At 36.4% G+C, this 22,574-nt stretch overlaps 1 protein-coding gene across 1 annotated transcript in view; it reads left to right on the top strand.

Moving 5' to 3' along the window:
- Positions 1–22,574, top strand: part of TRIP12 (thyroid hormone receptor interactor 12) — a 164,640-nt gene that overhangs the window by 77,163 nt on the left and 64,903 nt on the right. The window contains exons 6-9 of the mRNA XM_037738767.1: positions 9,195–9,300; positions 12,852–12,988; positions 19,577–19,660; positions 21,267–21,362. Coding sequence (XP_037594695.1) covers positions 9,195–9,300; positions 12,852–12,988; positions 19,577–19,660; positions 21,267–21,362 — 423 coding nt within the window. The remainder of the gene's footprint in view (positions 1–9,194; positions 9,301–12,851; positions 12,989–19,576; positions 19,661–21,266; positions 21,363–22,574) is intronic.

The raw sequence follows: 22,574 nt of genomic DNA on the forward strand, positions 1-22,574 counted from the left end.
GTTGATTTTTAAGGAAAAGTATTTATGAGATTTTAAAATAAAATTTATTTTTTCAAAATTTGAATGTCTGAAAATGTATGATACCACATTGATACTTACTTGACAGATTAGTGAATATAGAATTCTGGGTTGGGAGTTACTTTCCTTCAGAATTTTGAAGAATTAGTGTCTTCTGTCTTTCAATACAGGCACCATTCCTATTTCTGATTTTTGTTGTATATGTAACATCTTCTATGGAAGCTTGCATTTCCGTTATTTAGAAGCGTGATGATATTGCCCATTGCTGTGAATTCATTTGCATTCCTTGATAGAGTGACCACTGTTTTGCTTTCTCTGGATCTAGGGCATTCTGAAGACTCAGGACTTACAGCTCTAAAACCAGGATAGTCCTAGGCAACTGGGATTGTTTGTCACCCTGCACTTGTTTCTTTTCACTGTATTGAGCGCTTGTCCTCTTAAATGGTCTTGATCTTACTCTTTGATATTGCTTTCTTTTTTTGTACTGTTTCTGGTAGATTTCTACTTCATCTTGCAGCCCTTCTCTTGAATTGCTTTTTTTCCCCCAGTGTTTGCCATCTTTTATTTCCAAGAGGTGATTTTGTTTTCGTTTCCTTGTTTATAGAATCTTGTGTTTGGTTATGATTGCATTTCTTTTTTGATGACATTAATGATGAGTTTTCTTTGCTGGTGTAATCTCAAGCTTTTGTGTGTGGCGGGGAGGGTGCATTTTGGGTTGTATTTCATGCTAGGAGCTTTCCTCAGATTCTGGTAATTTTGGTAATTCCTTGTTGTCTCATCATACTTAAGTGTAATTTGAGACCAAAAGTCTTAATTTGTAAGCTCTGAGTACATAAGTGAGGTTTGCCCGAGATTTATTGTTTAGTGATCTGATTGGGTCGTTTCGTTGTGAACTTCCTCTTATTATTTTTAGATCATTGTTTTTCAGCTTGTAAAATTCCACAGAGAAGTTTGTTTCAAACTCCTGCCTCAAGGTGAAGCCATAACTGTCCAAGTTCTGGGGGCCGAGTGGGAAAAGAGGGCTCAGAGGAAGGATAATATATATTGTCAGACAGTGTGTCTGTACTCGATTTTCCTCTCTCCCTCTTATTTTTGGTATAGTGTACCTATTTATACTGTGTACTTTTAGTCAAGAATTTTTATATTTTGTACTTTCTAAAGAATAAAGATCTTGTTTTTTGCTGGATCCAGAGAGGAATGGTTGCCCAGCTGTGCAAGTAGGGGAGGGGATCTGGGGATCTGGGGATCTGGTGCTTTGTAAACAGTCTATCAGCCAATCTTCAGTTTTAGTCCCAATGCTGCCCTAGAGGTATCTGGCACCATCAGATCCAGAGCCTTTTTGGGTTTCTGTTGTGTCAGTTTAATTGGTTCTTAATCTCAGCTTTCTACTTTCAGTGTTTTGGACTTCCCAGTGCATTTAGCCCTGACATTTCTGGTTTTCGTCTTCAAAAATTGTATTGTAATCATAATGTCTTCCGTTCTTCTCATCCTTGTAGATTTATGGCTCAGATTATTTTAATGCCATGTTAGTGGTGTTTCATGTGGAGACAGTGAATGCATGTGTGTTAAATCTTTTGTCTTTATCCTCAAGTGGGAGACACTTCCCTATGCATACACAAAAGTCTAATCTTGCTGTACATGACAGTAGGCATTGCTTTTTGAGTGCCTGTTATGGGCCTAGCTCTGAAATAGACATTTGTTGTCCATTAAATTTCACATTCAGAATGACAGAGCAAGGTAATAGTTGTGGAGAAACAAAAGTGCTTTATTTGGCTAAACACTTTTGTAATAGACTAGCTTCCTTCATATAACTATCAATGACATCATTTGTAATGGCTAGATATAGATGTACCCTAATTAAGTATGGCTTTGTAATTTACACCACTATTTCCTTGTTAGATCACTGGTTATATTCTTTTAGATATTGACATATATTTTCAAATTGCACTTAGAAATCTATGAATTTATATTTCCACCAGTCGTGTAAAAGGGTCAGCTTGTTCACATCCTTATTAAATACTGTTTTCTTGAATTTTCAGTTACCATACTGTTTTATTTAACCAACCCCTATTATTGGGCATTTGGCCCCTTTCTAGTTTTTCCTTGTTGTAGATAATGCTTAGATGAATACCTTTGGACATTTCTAACATTTTTAATTCATATTGACAAATCAATACTTGAAATGGCTGTGCATTGACTAGGAAATAAAAATTTGCTTTAAAAATTGCTTTTAGGATTTAGCTTATTATCTGCAAAATGTCTTATTACTGAGTTATTTTAAAACAAAAGTCTGTGATTTATTTTTATAAACTCATAGATTACTTTTCATTTTCGAATTTATTTTTACCAAAGTGACCATTAATATAGTTACACGGGCATACCTTGGAGATGTTAATGCACTCAATTCCCAATCACCACAATAGAATGAATATCACAGTGAGTTCCATGATTTTTTTTGTTTCCCAGTGCTCATGAAAATTGTATTTACACTGTACTGTAATATAGTAAGCATGCAATAGCAGTGTACCTTAACAAAAAAAGTATGTACCTTAGTTAAAAATACTTTATTGCTAGAAATTGCTAATGATCATCTGAGCCTTAGGGAGTCATAATCTTTTACTGGTGGGATAGTCTTGCCTCAGTGTTGATGGATGCTGACTGATGAGGGTGGTGGTTGCTGAAGGTTGGTGTGATCTTGGCAGTTTCAAAACGATGATCTTTGCGGCGCTGATTGACTTTTTCTTTCACGAAAGATTTTTATGTATCACGTGATGCTTTTTGATAGCATTTTGTCTGTGGTAGAACTTCTTTGAGAATTGGAGTCATTTTTTTTTTTCAATCCTGCTGCTGCTTTATCACTAAGTTTATGTATATTTTAAATCCTTTTTGTCATTTTAGTGGTGTCACAGCATCTTTCCATGAGTAGATTCCATCTCAAGAAAAAAAAACAACATTTTTTTCTTTTTAAAGAGATAGGGTCTTGCTCTGTCACCCAGGCTGGAGTCCAGTGGTGTGATCATAGCTCACTGCTCAAGTAATCCTACTTCCTCAGCTTTCTAAGCAGCTGGGACTACAGGCGTGTGTCACCACACCCAGCTAATTTTTTTTTTTTCCCCTAATTTTTTGTAGAGACAGGGTCTCACTGTGTTGCCTAGGATGGTCTTAAACTTCTGGCCTCCAGCAGTCCACCTGGAGTTCAGAATGCAGAGGCATTCTGCATTCTGAACTTCTGGGCTTACAGGTGTGAGCCACTGTACCCGGCCAGTAGTCATCCTCTGATAGGCCTATAAATGTAAATGACTTGTAGCAATTTTTTTTGATACCTGCTACCCTTGTTTAAGATATTAATTTGTATATTATATTCTGTTAAAATATCAAGAGGTTTTATTTAGTTTGTTTTGGAGAGTTTTAACTAGTTTTTGAAATTTGGATGAATTTTTATGTGTGTGATTTTTTGTTGTGTTTTTTTTCTCCTTCAAAGTCCAGGTCAGTAACAAATTTTCTGCTGATGGCCGTATAGTAAATATTTTAGGCCTTGCTGACCACATACAATCTTTGCCACATCTTATTCTTCATTATTACTACTCTCTGGAATGTATAAACCATTCCTAGCTTGAGAGGCTCAGGTTGCCAGTCAAATTTGCCCCACAGGCTGCTGTTTTGTCAATACCTACTCTAGACTAAAAATTCTAATAATGACCTATGGTCTCAATTTTGGGGTTAGTGATTGATACTCAACCAAAATTAAATGGAAACATATCAGTTCACATGATAGATAAAGCCCAGAGAATGTCTAGCTTCAGGCTTGGCTGGATACAGAGGTCAAATGAAGATAGCACTGACAGTCTCACATCTTGTGACCTCCCTCAGTCTCTCCCTTTATAATAAAAGCGGATAATATCTAGTCATTTATATATCAGCATTTAAGGAAAGTCCCTGATTTTCGTGGGTTATATACCTGTCCTTGAATGAATCAGTGTGGTGGAGGAGAGAAAAGGGGGATGATGATGAGGATTGGTGTTTGACCCTCCTGTGCAGTAGTAGGATTGTGTTGGGAAAGACATTTCCAGTGGTACCACATGGAGAAGAGGCAGGAGATAATTCTCCAGAGAGCTATAAATTAAGTAGTGTGCTCAGAAAAAGAGTTTCTGTACATTAAAAATAGGTGTGTGTACTTGATCATCTAAATGTCACTTTAAAATGCATATGTAAGTTGGAAGATAACAGTAATTATTTGAATGTAATGTTTATTTATGGAATGAAGATCTTAAATCAACTTCCTCACGTCTTCTGTCTTCCATTCCTGACTGATCTTTATATAACCTTATCAAATACACTGACATTGATGTTTGCTTGGACCTCTTATGTAACAGAAGGAATCTTTAAGAAGCTGGAAAGTTTACTTAATTATTCCATTGCTAGAATATTTTATCATGGTGGGGGAGACTTTATTTTCATTGTGAGACTATGTAATAGGTCTGATACTTGTCTATCAGATTACCACATGAAAGATTAGCATGCCTTTAACATAGACCATGTAAGAATAGAAGATTGCATAAAAGCATGACAGTGAATATGCATTGTTCAGTTGTCTATTTCTAACTTTTAAGCAATGTAACACAATTAAGGGTAAAAGCCATTCCAGTATTGTAGTGACCCACATTTGGTGACTCCTTTTAAGTAGGCAGACATATTACTTGAGCTCATTTCTCTTGCACAGTGATGAGATTGGGATCATTTAATAATAGTCTAATGAGAAATACATTTTAAAATTTATAAAATTTCAAGTAGACAAGGGAAAGTAAATGATGTAATAAGATGTACCCAAAAGCATCTTAACTATTCTTATATATGAGTCCATTGAGTAAAATATCTGAGGTCATTGTCACTCCGCAGTCTGGTTCTTTTTAAATGTTGTTTTAAAAATTCAAGCTTACAACTTTTCATTATCTCACATTTCAAAAGTCAGACCTTGCAAATTGCCAGCGTTTTTGAAAGACTGAAACCTTGAACTTTAAATAAATCAGTTTTTTAAAAATTAGGAATGCATGTTATCATTTTTTCATTCTTTTCCTCCCTGCTTTTCTTCCTTCCTCCCTTCCTTTTCTTCCCTTTCTTTCACAAGATCTCGCTCTGTCACCCAGGCTGGAGTGCGGTGGTATGATCTGTGGCTTTGGACTGCTGGGCTTAAAGCATCCTCCCCTGTCATCCTCCTGAGTAGCTGGGACTATAGACATGCATCACCATGCCCAGCTAATTTATTTTTTATTACTTTTTGTAGAGACAGGGTCTTACAGTGTTGTTGATGCTGGCCTCCAACTCCTGGGCTCACCTATTCCCCCAGCCTCAGCCTCCCAAATTGCTGGGATTGCAGGCATGAGCTACAATATCCAGCTTGTGTTTTTGTTTGCTGTTTTGCTTTGGTCTTCTTGTAGAGACAAGGTCTGTGTTGCCCAGGCTGATCTCAAACTGTTAGGGCTCAAGTGATCCTCTAGCCTTGGCCTCCCAGAGTGCTGGGATTATAGGCATCAGCCCCTGTGCTCAGCCTGTTTTTGTTTGTTTTATAGACTTGCCTATATTGGAGAAGAGAACAATTAGGATTTTTAGGCAGACAATACTAACTGCCAGTTTTTTCTTTATCCAGAGGTTTAAAGGTTATAGGAACAAGTGCATATATTCTTATACGAATATATTAAGGTCAAGAATTTTGGGGAAAAGAGTACATCTACATTTATACCTAATTTCATTACATAAAATCTTTGTGAATAAAAGTTTATTAATCTGACCAGTGATATTCTTGTTGAGTGACATCATAAACGTAAACAATAAATGTAGTTTTGCTGCATTACAGAGCCTGGGAAAGAGGAGAGTGTGTGTGCATGTATATATATATCTATGTATGTATGTTTTAATTGGTGTTTAGTAGGTTTACACTTAACTGTGTTCTCTCCTCTGTTGAAATACTCCTTGCTTGATCAGCAGAATACAAGGAAATTTCAGTTCTACAAAATACTGTATTTTTATATGGACAGTGCTAAAGCTTTTTGTTCAGAACCAGTAAAGCAAAATTTTAGCAACTTATGAGAAACATATTAAGAGGTATTCTTAATATACTCTTGTTTTCCTTGCTTCAAAATGAGCTTTGGATTTGTGTAGTTGGCTAGCTTATACACCTTTAAGCAAGTCTGTAAATGTTATATTATCTGAAAAATAGGAATTATCTAACTTTATATCTGAAAGTGCTTTTGAAAGCCTCAACTAGTCTTAAGAATAGTATATTCTAGCATAGTCAATTTGCTAAATGGTCAAAAGAAGTTACTCTGTCTTTATCTTCAAGAAAGTAATCTTACCCAACTACTTCAAATTTGAACTTTTCTTTCTCCATGAATGTCTGCCATTTCTCATGTTCTGAAAATGTTTCAGACTTTTGGAAGAATAATCCTTGAAAGGAATTCAGATAGTCCTTCCAAGGTTTGACTTGGTTTATTGAAATATGCTCAGAAGTTACCAGTTACCAATTTTCACAATATAAGATGTGTTGCCCTATTCAGGTGTTTTGGGCAGAGATGGATATATAAAAGCTAATATGGTCTCCTATCCTGGGTTCCCATAATGTTGCAAATAATGATAACCTCTTTTCCACTAGAGAGCATTATACATAGCAGCTCTTTACTGTGAGATTGTCTTTCAGACCACAGCATGTTTAAGGTAATCTCTCTTACTTCATCAGGGATGGAGTTAGACAGCCGCACAGTTGTTTTATGATCGTGGTATGATTATGAAAGCCATTACAAATGTTTTTCTATCTAGTCTGTTTTGGTTCTTCCCTTCCCTACTTCTCTGCAACTTAGTATGGTCCTCTTAAAGCTTACCACCAAGAATGGATAAACAGATTATGGAACATTCACACACAAGAATACTACTCAGCAATGAAAAGGAATAGGTTACTAATATGTCTAAGAAAATGAATCCATTTCCAAAGCAGTGTATGGTTCTATTTATATGAAATTCTAAAATAGACACATCAGTGGTTGTCAAGGGCCTTATGTGAGAGAGAGAGAGGATTACCTCAAGGATCAAGAAGCACCTTTTTAGAGTGATGGAAATGTTATGGATCTTAATGGTGATACTAGTTACATGGGTAAATACATTTGTCAAACTCATTAAACCATACACTTAGAATACATTTTATCACATTTAAGTAATAGTTGAAGACAGTCTAAAAGACAGTTAAATGATGAAGTCTGTTTCAGGGCATGAATGGTGAAAGAATGAAAAACTGATTAAAAAATATGTCACCTCACATCAGCAGTGTAGCATACAGTACATTAATTTGAATATTTTATTTTTTAATGTCACCAGATAGATGCAAAAGTGTGTGCTCCCGTCCATTACTGTATCATGTTATGGATAAAGATATTTTAGTATTACGTGAATGAAGTACTAAGTAGTACTAATGGCAGTTATACAAGGTTTTTTTTTTTTTTTTAAAGTGGTTTGTTAAAAGCAAAAGCACTTTGTGTTTTTTGTTGTGTTTTAATATAATACACATTTGTGTATTTTTCCTCTCTAAACTGTGGATTCATAAGTCTAGTAACACAAATCTGATAGAAAAGCAAGTGTGAAATTTAATACTTTCTAAAATAGTATTTTAAAGTAATTTATGAACTTTTTAGTATTAAAATGTGATGCTAATTAGCTGAACGTATTACTAAGCTAACTCTAGATCTGTTCCCAAGCCTGTCTGTTAGGTGACCAGATTGTGTGCCCTGACAAAGACAGCATAGGATATCAGGCATATGATTATATAAAATAATTCTGGCAATATGCTTTGTAGAAAACCTAAAAATAAAATTGAAATTTACAAAACTCTTAAGCCAATCATCTTTCCCAGTTAAAGTTTCATTCTTTGATTCTTTTATGTCAGCTTCAATTGTTTAGATAATCTTTCCCAAAAGTTATTTTGAAAAAGGCCCAAAAGATACAGTTGAGATATCTGAAAGGTAATGCCTGTCTAAACATAAGATTTTTATTCTTATAGCTTCTGTTTCATGTTCACAGATTCTTGAATAAGTTGATTTTTCACTTAGCAACTCTCATTTTAAGTCTGCTATAATATAGACCATCCTAAGTTGAATGAGCTGAAGTTTTGAGTCTGAAAGATCAAGAAAATGTCTAGAATCCTTTTTACTGCTTCTCTCCAAGATGTTTTGCTCTTGCTTTTTTCCAAATCAAAGGATTAAAGAATTAGGTTTTCCCCTTTAAAGTAATGAAATCAGCAACATTAAAACTTCCTGTAAAGAAGCAAGTGACCAGGACCAATAGTATAACTAGTTAGTCTCTGAAAAAGTTAACAGCTGTTTAAGATGATGCAAAGTTCTTATGGAAATAACGGTTGGTAACATTGGAGACCTTTCACTATTGGAGGTCTTTTTTAGATAGAGTATAGTGCCTAGTATATCATAATTTATGGTAACATTGTGAGGGTTGTCCAAGGGTGGGTGGATGCTGTCTTGGCTTTCCTATTGTTCATAAAATAGAGAGAAACTTTACTTAATTGATATGTCTTTTTTGAGCCTATTGACTTGTAAAGGCATTAGCTTCCAAAATAATACCTAAAGTGTGCTTAATTGACTCTTCCCCCTCATTATACAGTATTTTATAAATCAGACCTCTTAATCATCTTCAGTTCAGGTAAGGACATGCACCTTTCTGATGGGTGGAATAATTCATTTGGTTCTCTCATACCTAATTGATGAGCCTTATATAAACTAACCAAAATAGGACTATATAAGAACAGTGTAACAAAGTTGGTAAACTTAATGATGTTTAGTAAATTCTTGAAATAAATAGTACATCCAAAAACCTCACCTTTGTTAGTGAAGAAGGAGAAGCAGATGAGAAAAGAACTTTGAAAGAGGTTAGATAAGCAGGACTCTTGGGATAGGTTGGGTCAAGGTTGGGTCCAAGTGAGAAGACCGATCCTGAACTCGAGTGCCACCATTAGTCTTTTCATTATGAATATGCTCTGGAAGTAAAGCTAGCAGTACTGCTGGAGAGATTATGGAAAGATTCTGTCGAGTTTTGAACAGGGTGTTGACCTGAAGAATTTCTTGATTTTTCCTTAATGATAATTTCTCGTTATAAAATTATACTTTCCCATTTTCCATGGATAGGTTTAAGAAAATCTACCAAGAAGCGCAGTGAGTCTCCACCTGCTGAGCTCCCCAGTTTGAGGCGGAGCACACGCCAAAAGACCACGGGCTCCTGTGCTAGTACCAGGTAATTTGTTTTTTTTCCATTTATGGTGAGTTCATTTGTCTTCTGTTGCTCAGTTTCAAGTTTGATTGAAATTCTTAACTCTGTAGGTAATTTCTTTTCAAGATGGAGTTTTGCCCTTGACATCCAGGCTAGAGTGCAGTGGTGCGAGTTCTGCTCACTGCAACCTGTGCCTCCCGGTTTCAGGTGCTTCTCCTGCCTCAGCCTCCTGAGTAGCTGGGATTACGGGCACCTACCACCACACCCAGCTAATTTTTGTATTTTTAGTAGAGACGGTTTCATCATGTTGGCCAGGCTGGTCACGAGCTCGAAACCTCAAGTGATTCACCTGCCTCAGCCTCTCCCAATGCTAAGATTATAGGCATGAACCACCATGCCTGATGATTTTTCAAAAATCATTAAAAAACTTGTTTTTTTACTTGAGTAAAGACATTCTATCATGACTGGTATTATCTTCATGAATTTCTCTCCAATATTTATTTACGTGTTTTTACTGAGTTTTAATCATTCTGCTTCTTGATAATACTTTTATCCTCTACCTTTCCTTTGCTGCTACACTATTTTCACTGTACTATTGACAGTAGCGGGACCTTGGACTGTTTCCAGAGTTCTAGTCTGCCAAATACACTTCTAATGAGCATCTTTATGCAGATTTGGATTGTTTTTTTAAAAGGTAGTTAAGTTTCCCAATACTGTGATTAATGAATCAAAAAGGATGCCTGTTTTAATGGCTGTACTGTTGCTTAATTAGTTTCTAAAAGTGGTAGAACCAATTACTAAGTTTATGAATGGAGGGGGAATGTATTTAATTTTTATTTTATATTATAACACCTTCCTCTCAAGAAAAAGTGTGGGTATTATGTGTGTTCTTTCACATCTCCAATTCTAGCTTCTAGTTACTGTAGATCTCATTTCAAAATAACTACCTGTGATGTGACACAGTTAATATTTCATAAACCTTTATTAACTGATTGGGAATCTCAGCCTAAAAGTAAAAAGGTAAAAATCTTTTTCCTGCAACCTCCTCTCAGCTTTTCAGGCTTGCTCAGTTGGTCAGGTGCCATTCTGCTGCTAATTATTCAGTAGCTACATATGAGTTCTCTGTCTGTGTATAGTCATGCCTCTTTTAATGAGGAGGACACATTCTCAGATGTGTGTCATTAGGTGATTTTGTTATGCAAACATCATGGAGAACACTTAAACACAAACCTAAATAGTATAGCTTACCCATCTAGGCCATGTGTAGCCTATTGCTCCTAGGCCTGAAACATGTATAGCATGTTACCTTACAGAATACCATAGGCAATTGTAACACAATGGCAAGCATGTATGCACCTAAACACATCTAAACATAGAAAAGGGACAGTAAAAATACAGCATTAAGAATTTTGCAGGACTGTGGTCGTACATGTGGTCCGTTGTTGACAGAACCATCCTTATGCAGCACATGACTGTAGCTTGCTCCCTCCGGTAAATGCGTCAAAAACTAGTGATGGGAGAATGATTTTGTTTGCCTTTTCCCACTCAGGTTAGTAGAAAGATCTTTTCACTTCTTTTGGTTCTTAAGATAACTATTTTCTCTACTCTTATCTAAGATAACCTATTTTCTCTTGGTACAGTAGTGACATCAGTAAACTTGTTGCCTATAAATCATAAGAAATATACCCTTACCACCTTAAACCTCTTCCACCTGTTTTTAAATTTTTTACATTGTTTAAAATATCTAAATTTAGTGCACCTGTTTGCTTTTGAGGTTGCATAGCAACTTTTCTGAGGATTTCTGAAGAAACTTCTTAGTTTTCCAGAGATTTTTTCCTATTTTCGGCCAGATTTTGAATCTTAATTACTTAAGGTTTAGTCTGAGGTGCAAACTCAATTTATTGTTTCTGCAAATTAATTTTAAGCTGTATGCGAAGTCAGGTAATCTAGTGTTTAATTGTCTTGCCTTCCCTGCTGATCTCTGCAACCTTCTCTCTTTCTACGCATGATAATTAGTGCATGTGAAATTACTTACTGTAGACATGCTTATGCTGTGCACAGGCCATCTAATCTAGCCACCTGCTTGAAGTGCTCTTCCTGGTGAATCTTTTCTGAATTAGTTGGGATTCTGTTTATGTATTGTGCCTTGGTCACCTACTCAGGGTGTCCTTGTTTCTCTTAGGAGTGCTGTCCTCACTCCTTGAGGGCAGCAACCCTATGTATCCAAAGTAGTCAGCCCAGTGTGCTGTTGGAGATTAGATCTTAAGTGAGTGAATTTGAATCCCACTAACTTGTAGTTTTGTAAAATGAGTTTGGAATGAGCTGTTTCCTTGTGAAGGAAAGATTAGTGAAGCACATTTCTGTGTAGGGAAGCTTTTTCTGTAATGAGAATAAACTCTTCAGTGCTCTCAGGTAAGCCAGACCCTTTCTTTGTAGGTCAGTTGTGCCCATTTCTCTTACTTCATTGTAGTGTGACTTTAGTGTAAAGCATGTCTTTAGTAACAGGTTTCTGGATTTCTTAAGATTATTTGGGTAGCTTTTGCTTAAATGCTATCAAGTTTTAGTAATTTCCCAGGGGAATATTTTAGCTTTTACCCAGTTTGCTTACTGATTTCTCTATTAAAGGAGAAAAAAAGGTTTGTCATCAATAAAATTTAATTTTTTTTCAAGTGGTCATTATTCCATAATTTATTGTGTCTCTGTCCTAAATGAATGTTTTTCCCAAATGTTATCTGTAATATATTTATTAATAATACGAAATCTATAATTTATTTTAAAGAATGAAGTTGTTATTAGGATAGTTATTTTTAGATGATTTAGGTAATCTGGAACTTAGCGGCTGGGAATTTTTTCACATCTGTTCTTCTCTAAACCTTTCCTCTCATTCTCAGTGTTAGTCTGCAAGTCTTTGTATTAGTGTTTTTTTTGAGACAGTTTTGCTCTGTTGCACAGGCTGGAGTGCAGTGGCGTGATCTCAGCTCACTGCAACCTCCTTCTCCTGGATTCAAGCAGTCCTCTTGTCTTGGCCTCCCACGTAGCTGTGACTACAGGCGCATGCCACCATACCTGGCTAATTTTTGTATTTTTAGCAGAGACAGGGTTTCATCATACTGGCCAGGCTGGTCTTGAACTCCTAACCTCAGGTGATCCACCCACTTCAGCCTCCCAAAGTGCTGGGATTATAGGCATGAGCCACCACACCCAGCCAGTATTAATACATTGCTCCACTGTTTACCCTGGAAATGATGTGCTATTTTAAATAAATTGAATTTTCTCTGCAGGAAGTCACTTTTCTGTTTAGTTGGAAGTATTTTAAAAATCATTTCTGTTTCTAAGGATGACAACAGCTCCCAGTTATACAAAAGCTTGTATTGTAAATGCAATATAACTTGGAAGAATTTTAAATATACAAAGTCTTGGTTGTTACACATGGTGTTTTTCTGCACTTACTTTTATTGAAAAAGAGGACGAAGAAGAAACTGGCTTTGTGCTCCATGAATTTGAGCTTTGTGTTTTCTATACATTGCTCCTGGTTCACTGATAATGCTGCCCATGATGACATTTTTCTGTTGTAGTCGGCGAGGCTCTGGCCTGGGCAAAAGAGGAGCAGCTGAAGCTCGTCGACAGGAGAAAATGGCAGACCCTGAAAGCAACCAGGAGGCAGTAAATTCTTCAGCTGCTCGGACAGATGAAGCTCCCCAAGGAGCTGCAGGTAGATTGGTACTTCTTAGCTTTAAAATGCATTTCTGTCTTTTACAGATTTGATGGCCAGAGGGAGGGAAGTATGCTAGATGTTACTATCGTATAAACTTCTCGTTCTGTTTTGTTTTAGTTTACCAGTTTGATATATTGATAGTTGGATTTGGTTGTCATTTTAAAATTCTCATCCAGATGTGCACTAATTACATTCAAAAGGCTTAGGAGGAAGTAAAATCTTTTCTGTGTAAGCCTTTTATAGACTAGTATGTATAACTGCCCATTGATTGAAAGAATTTAAATTCATAGTAAAAATGTAAGAATATAGTTTAAATTGCTTCACACATACATAAATTTTAAATTAGAATTTTTGTAAACCCTGAAATATAAATATTCAGTTTGAACCTTAGCTATAAGAATAGTATTTACATTGTTAGGGGCTCCTTGTTTTTATACTTGATATATTAGAAACACAAAAATTAAGGCTTTTCTCTCCTTTCGGCTTTAAATATGTACCCATTACCTATACCAAAACAAGACTAATACTTCAACTGTTAGTTCTGGCTGATAAATATCAAAATGTACTTTCTGTTGATATTTGTAAATGACATTAACAACAGATAAAAAATGCTAAAATCAGTCACTATAGGCTTATATGTGTGAGTCCCTTAAATCAGATGATACACACAGGTTTAATTAAATACAGGCATATACTTCCTTTTGAACAAAGATATTTCAGGTACTATTGTTTACTGTTAGAATATGTTGTCATGTGTCATATTTGGCCATGAAGGTTGTGATTTGCCCACCACTGATGTCTTCTTGTTCTGTCTAGCTTAGCATTTATTTATTTATTTATTTATTTATTTTTTCAAGATGGAGTCTCGCTCAGTTGCCAGGCCAGAGTACAGTGGCATGATCTTGGCTCACTACAGTCTTCGCCTCCCAGGTTCAAGCAGTTCTCGTGTCTCAGCCTTCTGAGTAGCTGGGATTGTGCACACGCCACCACATCCAGCTAATTTTTGTATTTTTAGTAGAGACAGGATTTCACCATGTTGGCCAGGATGGTCTCGATCTCCTGACCTTGTGATCCGTCTGCCTTGGCCTCCCAAAGTGCTGGAATTATAGGTGTGAGCCACCGCGCCTGGCCAGTGTGTTTTTTTTTTTTTTAAACCACAACACTTTCTCAGTTTTGTATGAGAAATTAAGTGGTGGGAGAGGAGTTTTTTCCCCCCATATTTGTTTTCCTAGAATAGTTTTTCTGAAGGTTTAAATGGTAGATATTGAAAGTCCATTTCATTGCAACTCACTGGTTGTGACATACAGCCTATCCCACTGTTGTGCGCTCCTTCCTAGTCTTTCGGTGTTTATTCATAAGCCTGAATGTGGAAGTGGGGCAATTCCCAAACGGGTAACAGAAAAGGAGCTGCTGGCTATTAATGTAGACTCATTGCAGTTATTACTACAACTAATATTTATACAGTGTACACTACATTGCAGTGCAGGTATAGTATTAAGCACATTACATATATTCTCATTTAATATTCCAAACAACCTGCTGAGGTGTGAGTGCTGTTATTATCATTTTATACGTGAGGAAAAATGAAGTCAAATATTGCTTATACTTAATCAGGGTTACAAGCTGTGATGTGTGACTTCCCAAAGGCAGGCATATTTGTAACAGCATTATTGTCTATTTCTCTGCAGTTGCAAAAGTTTATATAATTCATAGGATATATAATTGAAGGCCGGAATGGGAATGGGGTGTAAAATTTTGTTCCCCTGTTTATTTACCTAAGAGGATAAAAGTGTACAGGAATCAGGCTTATATAACTGCCTTTCTAAACACTTTCAGGCATTCCATTGTCTTATGTTTGAGATCACAATGTGATACAGGTGTTTCCCAAGTTGTTTATTGTAGCTGGTGATAAAAAATACATGTGGCATGTGCACTTGTATTAGAGGAGGGCTGACTTCATTACGTTTTGGAGGACAGATCTCTTACGAATTACAGGAATTTCTCTGCTGTCACATGAAAGTATGGGGAAAGAAGCTAATTACTTAACAGCTTTACATTACATTCTTCACGATAATGTGCTTTAGTTTCTGTATGTGTAAAATGGGAATGTAAAAGAAAATACAAACCTAAGTTAGTATGGAACATGGGTTTGTGGACTTAGAGCTCCTTTTGACAAATAAATGTTCTCAGATAGTACTTACATAGTCGATATAAGACTCCATTGGAAACATTTATTTGGAAGTAACGTTTTTATTCTTTTTAAAAGCCTAACCACATTAGCTGTTCATATAAGAAATGCTCACCTTTAAAGTTGAAAGTTAAGTGTTTGCCACACTGTCCCAAGAGTCAGAGGCAGACTCCTATGCATTCTTTTTTTTTTTTTTTTTTTTGAAGAGGAGTTTCTCTCTGTTGCCCAGGCTGGAGTGCAGTGACACGATCTCAGCTCACTGCAACCTCTGCCTCCCAGGATCAAGTGATTCTCCTGCCTCAGCCTCCCAAGTAGTTGGGACTACAGGCACCTGCCGCTACTCCCAGCTAATTTTTTCATTTTTAGTAGAGATAGTGTTTCACCATGTCAGCCAGCCTGGTCTCGAACTCTTGACCTCAGGTGATTCAACCACCTCAGCCTCCCAAGGTGCTGCAATGACAGGTGTGAGCCACCAAACTTGGTCTCCTATGCATTCTTAGTTTTGGACATAATCAGAACTGTACAGCCTTGTATAATGTTGCCAAAGTCTTGCAAATGCTAAGCGTACTGAAGTAAGGAAGGAAGTATTTTTCTTTATACTTGTAAAACAATGTCAGCATCATTTTGCTTTGAGTTCCTTTATAGTTTCAGAAAAAATGATCACGGTTAGATAATATAAAAAAAATTTTGTTAACTTTTCGTCCGTTGATTAAAGTATAAAAACTTGTCACTCTATAATAGAATGTTTGTATTCTGATTTACACAGTATCTTCAGTTTTTCCTTTATCTATATTGTAAACTGTCTTACACGGTACTGTGAAGATATGTTAAGACTAAACAGGAGAAATATCTGTTGAAAATCTGGCATTGGATTTTATCTACTGAGAGTTATATTTTTATATTTGACTCTGGGAAAAAATCTGGCCTATGCCCAAGGAGGTTTGAAGCCTTGACTAAAGAACTGTAGCTGACTCCTATTGATTAATTACGTTTTCATACCTGCATGACTTCATGGAACTGCTACCTCTATACTCCTAATTAAATTAGCCAAAGACTTGGCTGGTTTATGTTTTCTAATTTTCTAAAACATGCAAAACTAGTGTTTGTTTTTGTAAAACCAAACTAATTTGGTAAAACATACAAAAATAGTTCTTTTATATATGTTTTGCAAAATTAGATAACTTATAACTCATATCTAAACTCCCACTTCAGATAACCTAAACTACTTCATAAAAGTGAACAAAAGCTTAATACTTGCTATCAGAGGTATGGCAAAAGAATTCTTTACTTTGCAGTTAGTTTCCAATTTCTGTCAAGACAAGCACCCTATCTCCCATTGAAAAATCAGACTTTTGGCAGTAGCTCACATCTGTAATCCCAACACTTTGGGAGGCCGAGGCTGGTGGATCACTTGAGTTCAAAAGTTTGAGATCAGCCTGGGCAACATGGTGAAACCCTGTCTCTACAAGAAAATACAAAAATTAGCCAGACTTGGTGGCATGTGCCTGTGGTACCAACTACAGTGGAGGCAGGAGGATGGCTTGAGCCCTGAAGGTGGATGTTGCAGTGAGTTGTAAATTGTACCACTGCACCCCAGCCTGGGCAACAGAGCAAGAACCTGTCTCAAAAAAAAAAAAAAAAAAAAGAGGTTCTGTGGCTGACCAAAGGTTAGGACCCTGCTGTATTAGAACCTTAGAGAACCATAGCAACTCTTTTAATTATGTTCTTCTATAGGTTTTATGTTTTGCTTAATTGATATCTTTGTGGCACTGCAATTTTAGATGTTAAATACGAAAGTCATTAGAATAAAATGTTTAAGAAGCAATGTAGAAACCTTTAATGGTTGTAGATCTGGAGAACATTTTAAGTAAAATCAAGTAGCTTCTCTGATAAATAAACTTAAAAACTAAGCAAGGCGGGGCGGTGGCTCACGCCTCTAATCCCAGCACTTTTGGGAGGACGAGGCAGGTGGATCACGAGGTCAAGAGATCGAGACCATCCTGGCCAACATCGTGAAACCCCGTCTCTATTAAAAATACAAAAAAAAAAAATAGCTGGGCATGGTGTCACGTGCCTGTAGTCCCAGCTACTTAGGAGGCTGAGGCAGGAGAATGGCTTGAATCTGGGAGGCGGTGGTTGCAGTGAGCTGAGATAGCACCACTGCACTCCAGCCTGGGCGACAGCAAGACTGTTTCAAAAAAACAAAAAACAAAAAAAAACAAAAAACACCTCAGCATTACTCTTAATAGGTTAGGTTTTTGTGTGTTTGTTTTTTAATGTGTGAGCTGCAGAGTGTATTTTAAAAATACCAACTATTTCATTTGTTAAAACTTGGTATTTGCTTTCCACATAGATGAAAGAGTCTTAAAATAAGTTTAAGAGCCATTTCAGTTATAATTGTACCTAGTGACAGTACTTGTTAACAGCATTTCTGTATAATGTGAAGAAGCAACTGTATTTGAATTAAAAATCACTGCTAAAGAATATATTTGAGTCATACAGTTTCTAAGGGTACAAACTGTGAAGTCAGACTTCCTGAGTTCAAGCCTCTGATCCATAACTAGCTATCTGACATTGGCCAAGTATGGTCAAAGTCACAAAACCTTAGTTTCCTTATGTGCATGATGATTATAATACCTTTTGTACAGTTATGAGGAAACTTAGATAATGCCTATGTATAGTAAGTGTTTCATAAATGCTACCTACCTATAAGTAGCATTATAGTGTACAGTTATTAATTTCCTTTTTCTTTACCAGAAGTGTGGGTTTTGCTCAACCTTTATACAACTTTAGTATTTCTGTTAATCTGTCTGTGTGTAGCTCTAAACTTTTGGGAGTGGTGGAGTTTCCAACATTTTGTAAAAGGCCAGATAGTAAATGTTTTATGCTATATGTAGTCTCTGTTGCAAGTACTCAATTCTGTAATTACAGCATGAAAGCAGCCACAGACCTGTAAATGAATGAGTACAGCTATGTTCTAATAAAATTTTTATTTACAAAATCATGTGGTGGACTGGATTTGGCCTTTGGGCCATAGTTTGCTGACCCTGTTATAACCATAAGTTTTTCTAAGAATTATTTTAAATCCCAATAACGAAGTTATATAGAAAATACTTAATGGTGTGTGAAGAGAATGGTAATATGAAAATATAGTTGGTGGCTGGTATTTTGGCATCTTTTTCTTCAGACAAGCTCTTTAAATTCACATATGTTATTCACACATGCCTCTTTAACAATTATGACAAAAAAAAAATTCTTCCTGGCTTGCATTCTGTCACAATCTGTGCAGTATATAGGGCTTAAGGTATTGTTGAAGAGCTTATGTAGATCAATCATCTGTGTTAAAAAAAAAAAAAACACCCAAAAAACAAAAACAAAAAAAACCTTTGACCTCAACAGACACATAGAAGCACAACGAACTGCTAGTTTTGCAGGGATATGGTTTTACTTCCTGTTCGGATTCATAATAGACTCTTAACTCCATTAGCTTAGACTATCTTTTTGTCATTGTTGATCAGGTTAGTATTTCAGTTAATAGTATCCTGAGTCTTAACTCTTGATTTTACACTAGTTTTGACATGTTAGTTGCCCTCCCTTTCATACTTTTTGTTTTTAGACAATCTGGCTCTGCCGCTCAGACTGGAGTACAGTGGCATGATCATGGCGCACTGCACCCTCTTCTACCTCCTGGGCCCAAGCAGTGCTCTCAACTCAGGCACGCCCCACTGAGTAGTTGGGACTACACATCTCACTATATTGCCCAGGCTGGCCTTGAACCCCTGAGCTTAAATGATCCTTCTGCTTGGCCCACAAAGCGTTGGTACTACAGGTGTAAGCCACGATGCCCAGCCTCTTTCATGCTTCATAGCACTCATCTGTTGTAATATCTTTTTGCACTCTTGAAGTTAACTAAAACAGATACATGATTGTATCAAGACTGTAGTCTGGGAATAAAGCAGACTTAGAAGGCAGACATCTACATACAACATTTCCCCTAAATGTCAGTTTTGCCTTTTTATTTATTTTTGTTACCAATTGGCCATCTGTTAAATAATCACAATTGTTACACAGTATGTTCTTTATTGACTTTCAAAAGAGGGATTCAGGACACCTTAACTAAGGAACAGTTTCAGAGGCATGAGAAATTTGTCAAAAGCCATGTATAAATGAAAAGCATGAGACTACAACCTTTTTAATGCTAAAATAGTTGAGCTCTCCTTTTGTTTCTAAAAGCTACAGGATAAAGTCTAGAAGAACAGTTGCGTGTACAGTGGCAAGACGAGTTCAATTGTCTTTATTCATTGTAGTCCACAAAACTTCAGTTTTTCTAAGATAAGCCAGACATAATATGTTTAAGTATTCCTCTCCTAACCCTCATCTTTCCCCTCCACCCCAAGCCTCTAGTTCTGTTGCAGGAGCTGTTGGCATGACCACCTCTGGGGAGAGTGAATCAGATGATTCAGAGATGGGACGTTTGCAAGGTAAAAACAGTTATTGAGCCTATAAGAAACCATTACCATGGGCTGCCTGTTAATACCATTCTTTATTGAAATTAATTTAAATTCATTTGACCATAATCTGGCAGTGCCTACACCTCCCAAAAAAAAAAAAAAAAAAAAAAAAAAACCAGTAGCAATAACCACAAAAATTCTTAGTAGCAATTTCATTATTTAGAATTGGAAGGTGAGCTATCTGCCCCTTCATCTTCACTGTTTAACTAGTTAAAGCCTTACATATTTATTTTTGTTTAAAATTTTTTTTCTTTATTGTGGTTGCATGTATAGTTTGTTTAGGCAATAAATGAGTTAAAAATCTTAAATGAGTGCCTTAATATATTTTTGTCTGGTATCACCAGCATTATGAATACATTTAACCCACTTATGCCTAGTGTTCCATTATTGGAACGCTAAGCATTTGGGAGTTATTTATATCCTACTGCTCAAGGTCATTGCCAAGTTCTGACTTTTCACTCATGCAAAAATTCAAAAAATTGCACCCTGTGGCATAAATGGGTTTTAATAAGGCATTTGGCCATGTGTTTTTGTTTTTCTTGATCATTTGTTTCAAAATGAATGCGTAGTGTATACACAAACTTTTTTTTTTTTAATATTACAAATGCTTTTACAAAAGCAGCCTAATATGTGTGGATGGGTATGTATTTTTATCTCAGTTGATTTATAACAGACCTCAGTGTGAGGTTTACAATAAATGTATGATTTATAAATAATTTTTGATTGCTTTTAAGTTCCTGAGGGAACAGACAACTATCTCTTAAGACTTGGACACTCATGAACACATAGTATGTATGTGTTTTGAGAGAGAGAGAGAGAGAGAGAGAGAGAGAGAGAGAGTGTGTGTGTGTGTGTGTTATGAGACAGTCTTACTCTGTTGCCTAGGCTGGAGTGCATGATCTCAGCTCTCTGCAAACTCCACCTCCTGCATACAAGTGATTCTCCTGCCTCAGCCTCCTGAGTAGCTACGATTATAGGTGCCTGCCACTGTGCCTGGCTAATTTTTGTATTTTTAAAGAAACGGGGTTTCATTATGTTGGCCAGGCTGGTCTTGAACTCTGGACCTCAGGTGGTCCTCCTGTCTTGGACTCCCAAAGTGCTGGGATTACAGATGTGAGCCACCACGCCCATCATGTTTTGTTTTCAGTTTTGGGAACTGATAAAAATCATACACTGTTTTCATGTGTTTTTTATAGGATCTGATGACCAATATCTGATTGGGAATTAATGTCAGACAGAAAACAGAGCGAGGGTGCTTAACTTATTAGTTCTTCAAAATATCAAAACATTTACCTTAGGATGTTCATGAAGTGTGTACACCTTCCTACTGGCACTTATTTTTTTTTTAATTTCTTCATAAAACCTTAAGATAATTGGAGCTGGCACATGTGCATTTTAATTTGTTTTAATTACATTAATATATTAGAGTGGCCTTGAAAGTTTGTAGCTTCTCTTAAAGTCCAGAAAACTGGTTACTAAATCAATTAAGTGAGATGAATCAGTTACTTGAAATTTTTAGATAGATCAGTTACATGAAGTCAACTAGCTGTTCACTCTGCCCTTCTCTTCTCTTTAGCTTTGTTAGAGGCAAGGGGTCTTCCCCCTCACCTGTTTGGTCCTCTTGGTCCTCGGATGTCACAACTTTTCCATAGAACAATTGGAAGCGGAGCTAGTAAGTAAAAATATTCCTTCCCTGAAACCCATCAATAATTAGTTGACTGCTATTTTTACTTGTAACCTGTTAATCTAAATATTAAATTTTTTTTTACCAACTTTAACCCATTTTTAAAAATAAGGCTGTGCACATTCACACCTTAAATACAACTTTCATTGCTGAATTGGAATTATTAGAAAACCATCCAGATTTTATAGCGAGATTGTTTGTCTGAACAAAAGAAGAATAAAGAATCTCAAACACTCATACATTGGTAATATGGCACCTGATGGCATGTTTTGCATAGATTTGAATCCTGAGTCCTGAGTTTATCATAATGGTATCTTTGTCAAGGTAAGAGGATAAAACATTAAACTGTTCTATAGCTGATTTTTTTCTTTTTTTTTTTTTAATATATAGCTTTAAATATTTAGACATAAGGATATTGGTTTTCGTGTGCATTTTTTTTTTTTTTCTTGAGACAGAGTCTTGCTTCTGTCATCCAGGCTGGAGTGCAGTGGCATGATTTTGGCTCACTGCAATCTCTGCCTCTCGGGTTGAAACAATCCTCCTGCCTCAGCCTCCTGAGTAGCTGAGATTACAGGTGTTTGCCACCAAGCCTGGCTAATTTTTGTATTTTTAGTAGAGACGGAGTTTCACCATGTTGGATAGCTGGTCTCGAGCTCCTGACCTCAGGTGATCTGCCTGCCTTGGTCTCCCAAAGTGCTGGGATTACAGGTGTGAAGCATGGTGCCTGGCCTGTTTCTTTGAATTGGGATCAAAATATAATCTATACATTGCAATCAGATAATGTTTCTTAAGTTTTGTTTTTAAGAGAAATTTGACTTTAGCACTGGGGAGAAGCCTGGAAAGAAAAAAAAAATAGTTGCAAGGGGTCCCTAAGGGTATTGATTTTAAAATATCAGAAACCTTTATTTACCATCAGCCTTTACACATGAACTTAATATAAAACATGGACTAGAACTACAGTCAAAAACAATGCCATACTCTTTTTTGCCCATGACACAGCTTCAACAGTGCCTACTTCATGTCCAGTCTTTATCTTTAGCCTTACTCACATCCTTCTTCCCATATTAGGTGGAAATGAATCCCAGGCATTATATGCAGTCATGTGCTGCATAATGATGCTTCATTCAACAACAGATCACATACATTACATCAGTCCCACAAGATTATAATGGAGCTGAAAAATTCCTATCATTTAGCTAT

This window comes from Cebus imitator, unplaced genomic scaffold (assembly GCF_001604975.1).
Source record: "Cebus imitator isolate Cc_AM_T3 unplaced genomic scaffold, Cebus_imitator-1.0 Scaffold57, whole genome shotgun sequence".
Lineage (NCBI taxonomy): Eukaryota > Metazoa > Chordata > Mammalia > Primates > Cebidae > Cebus > Cebus imitator.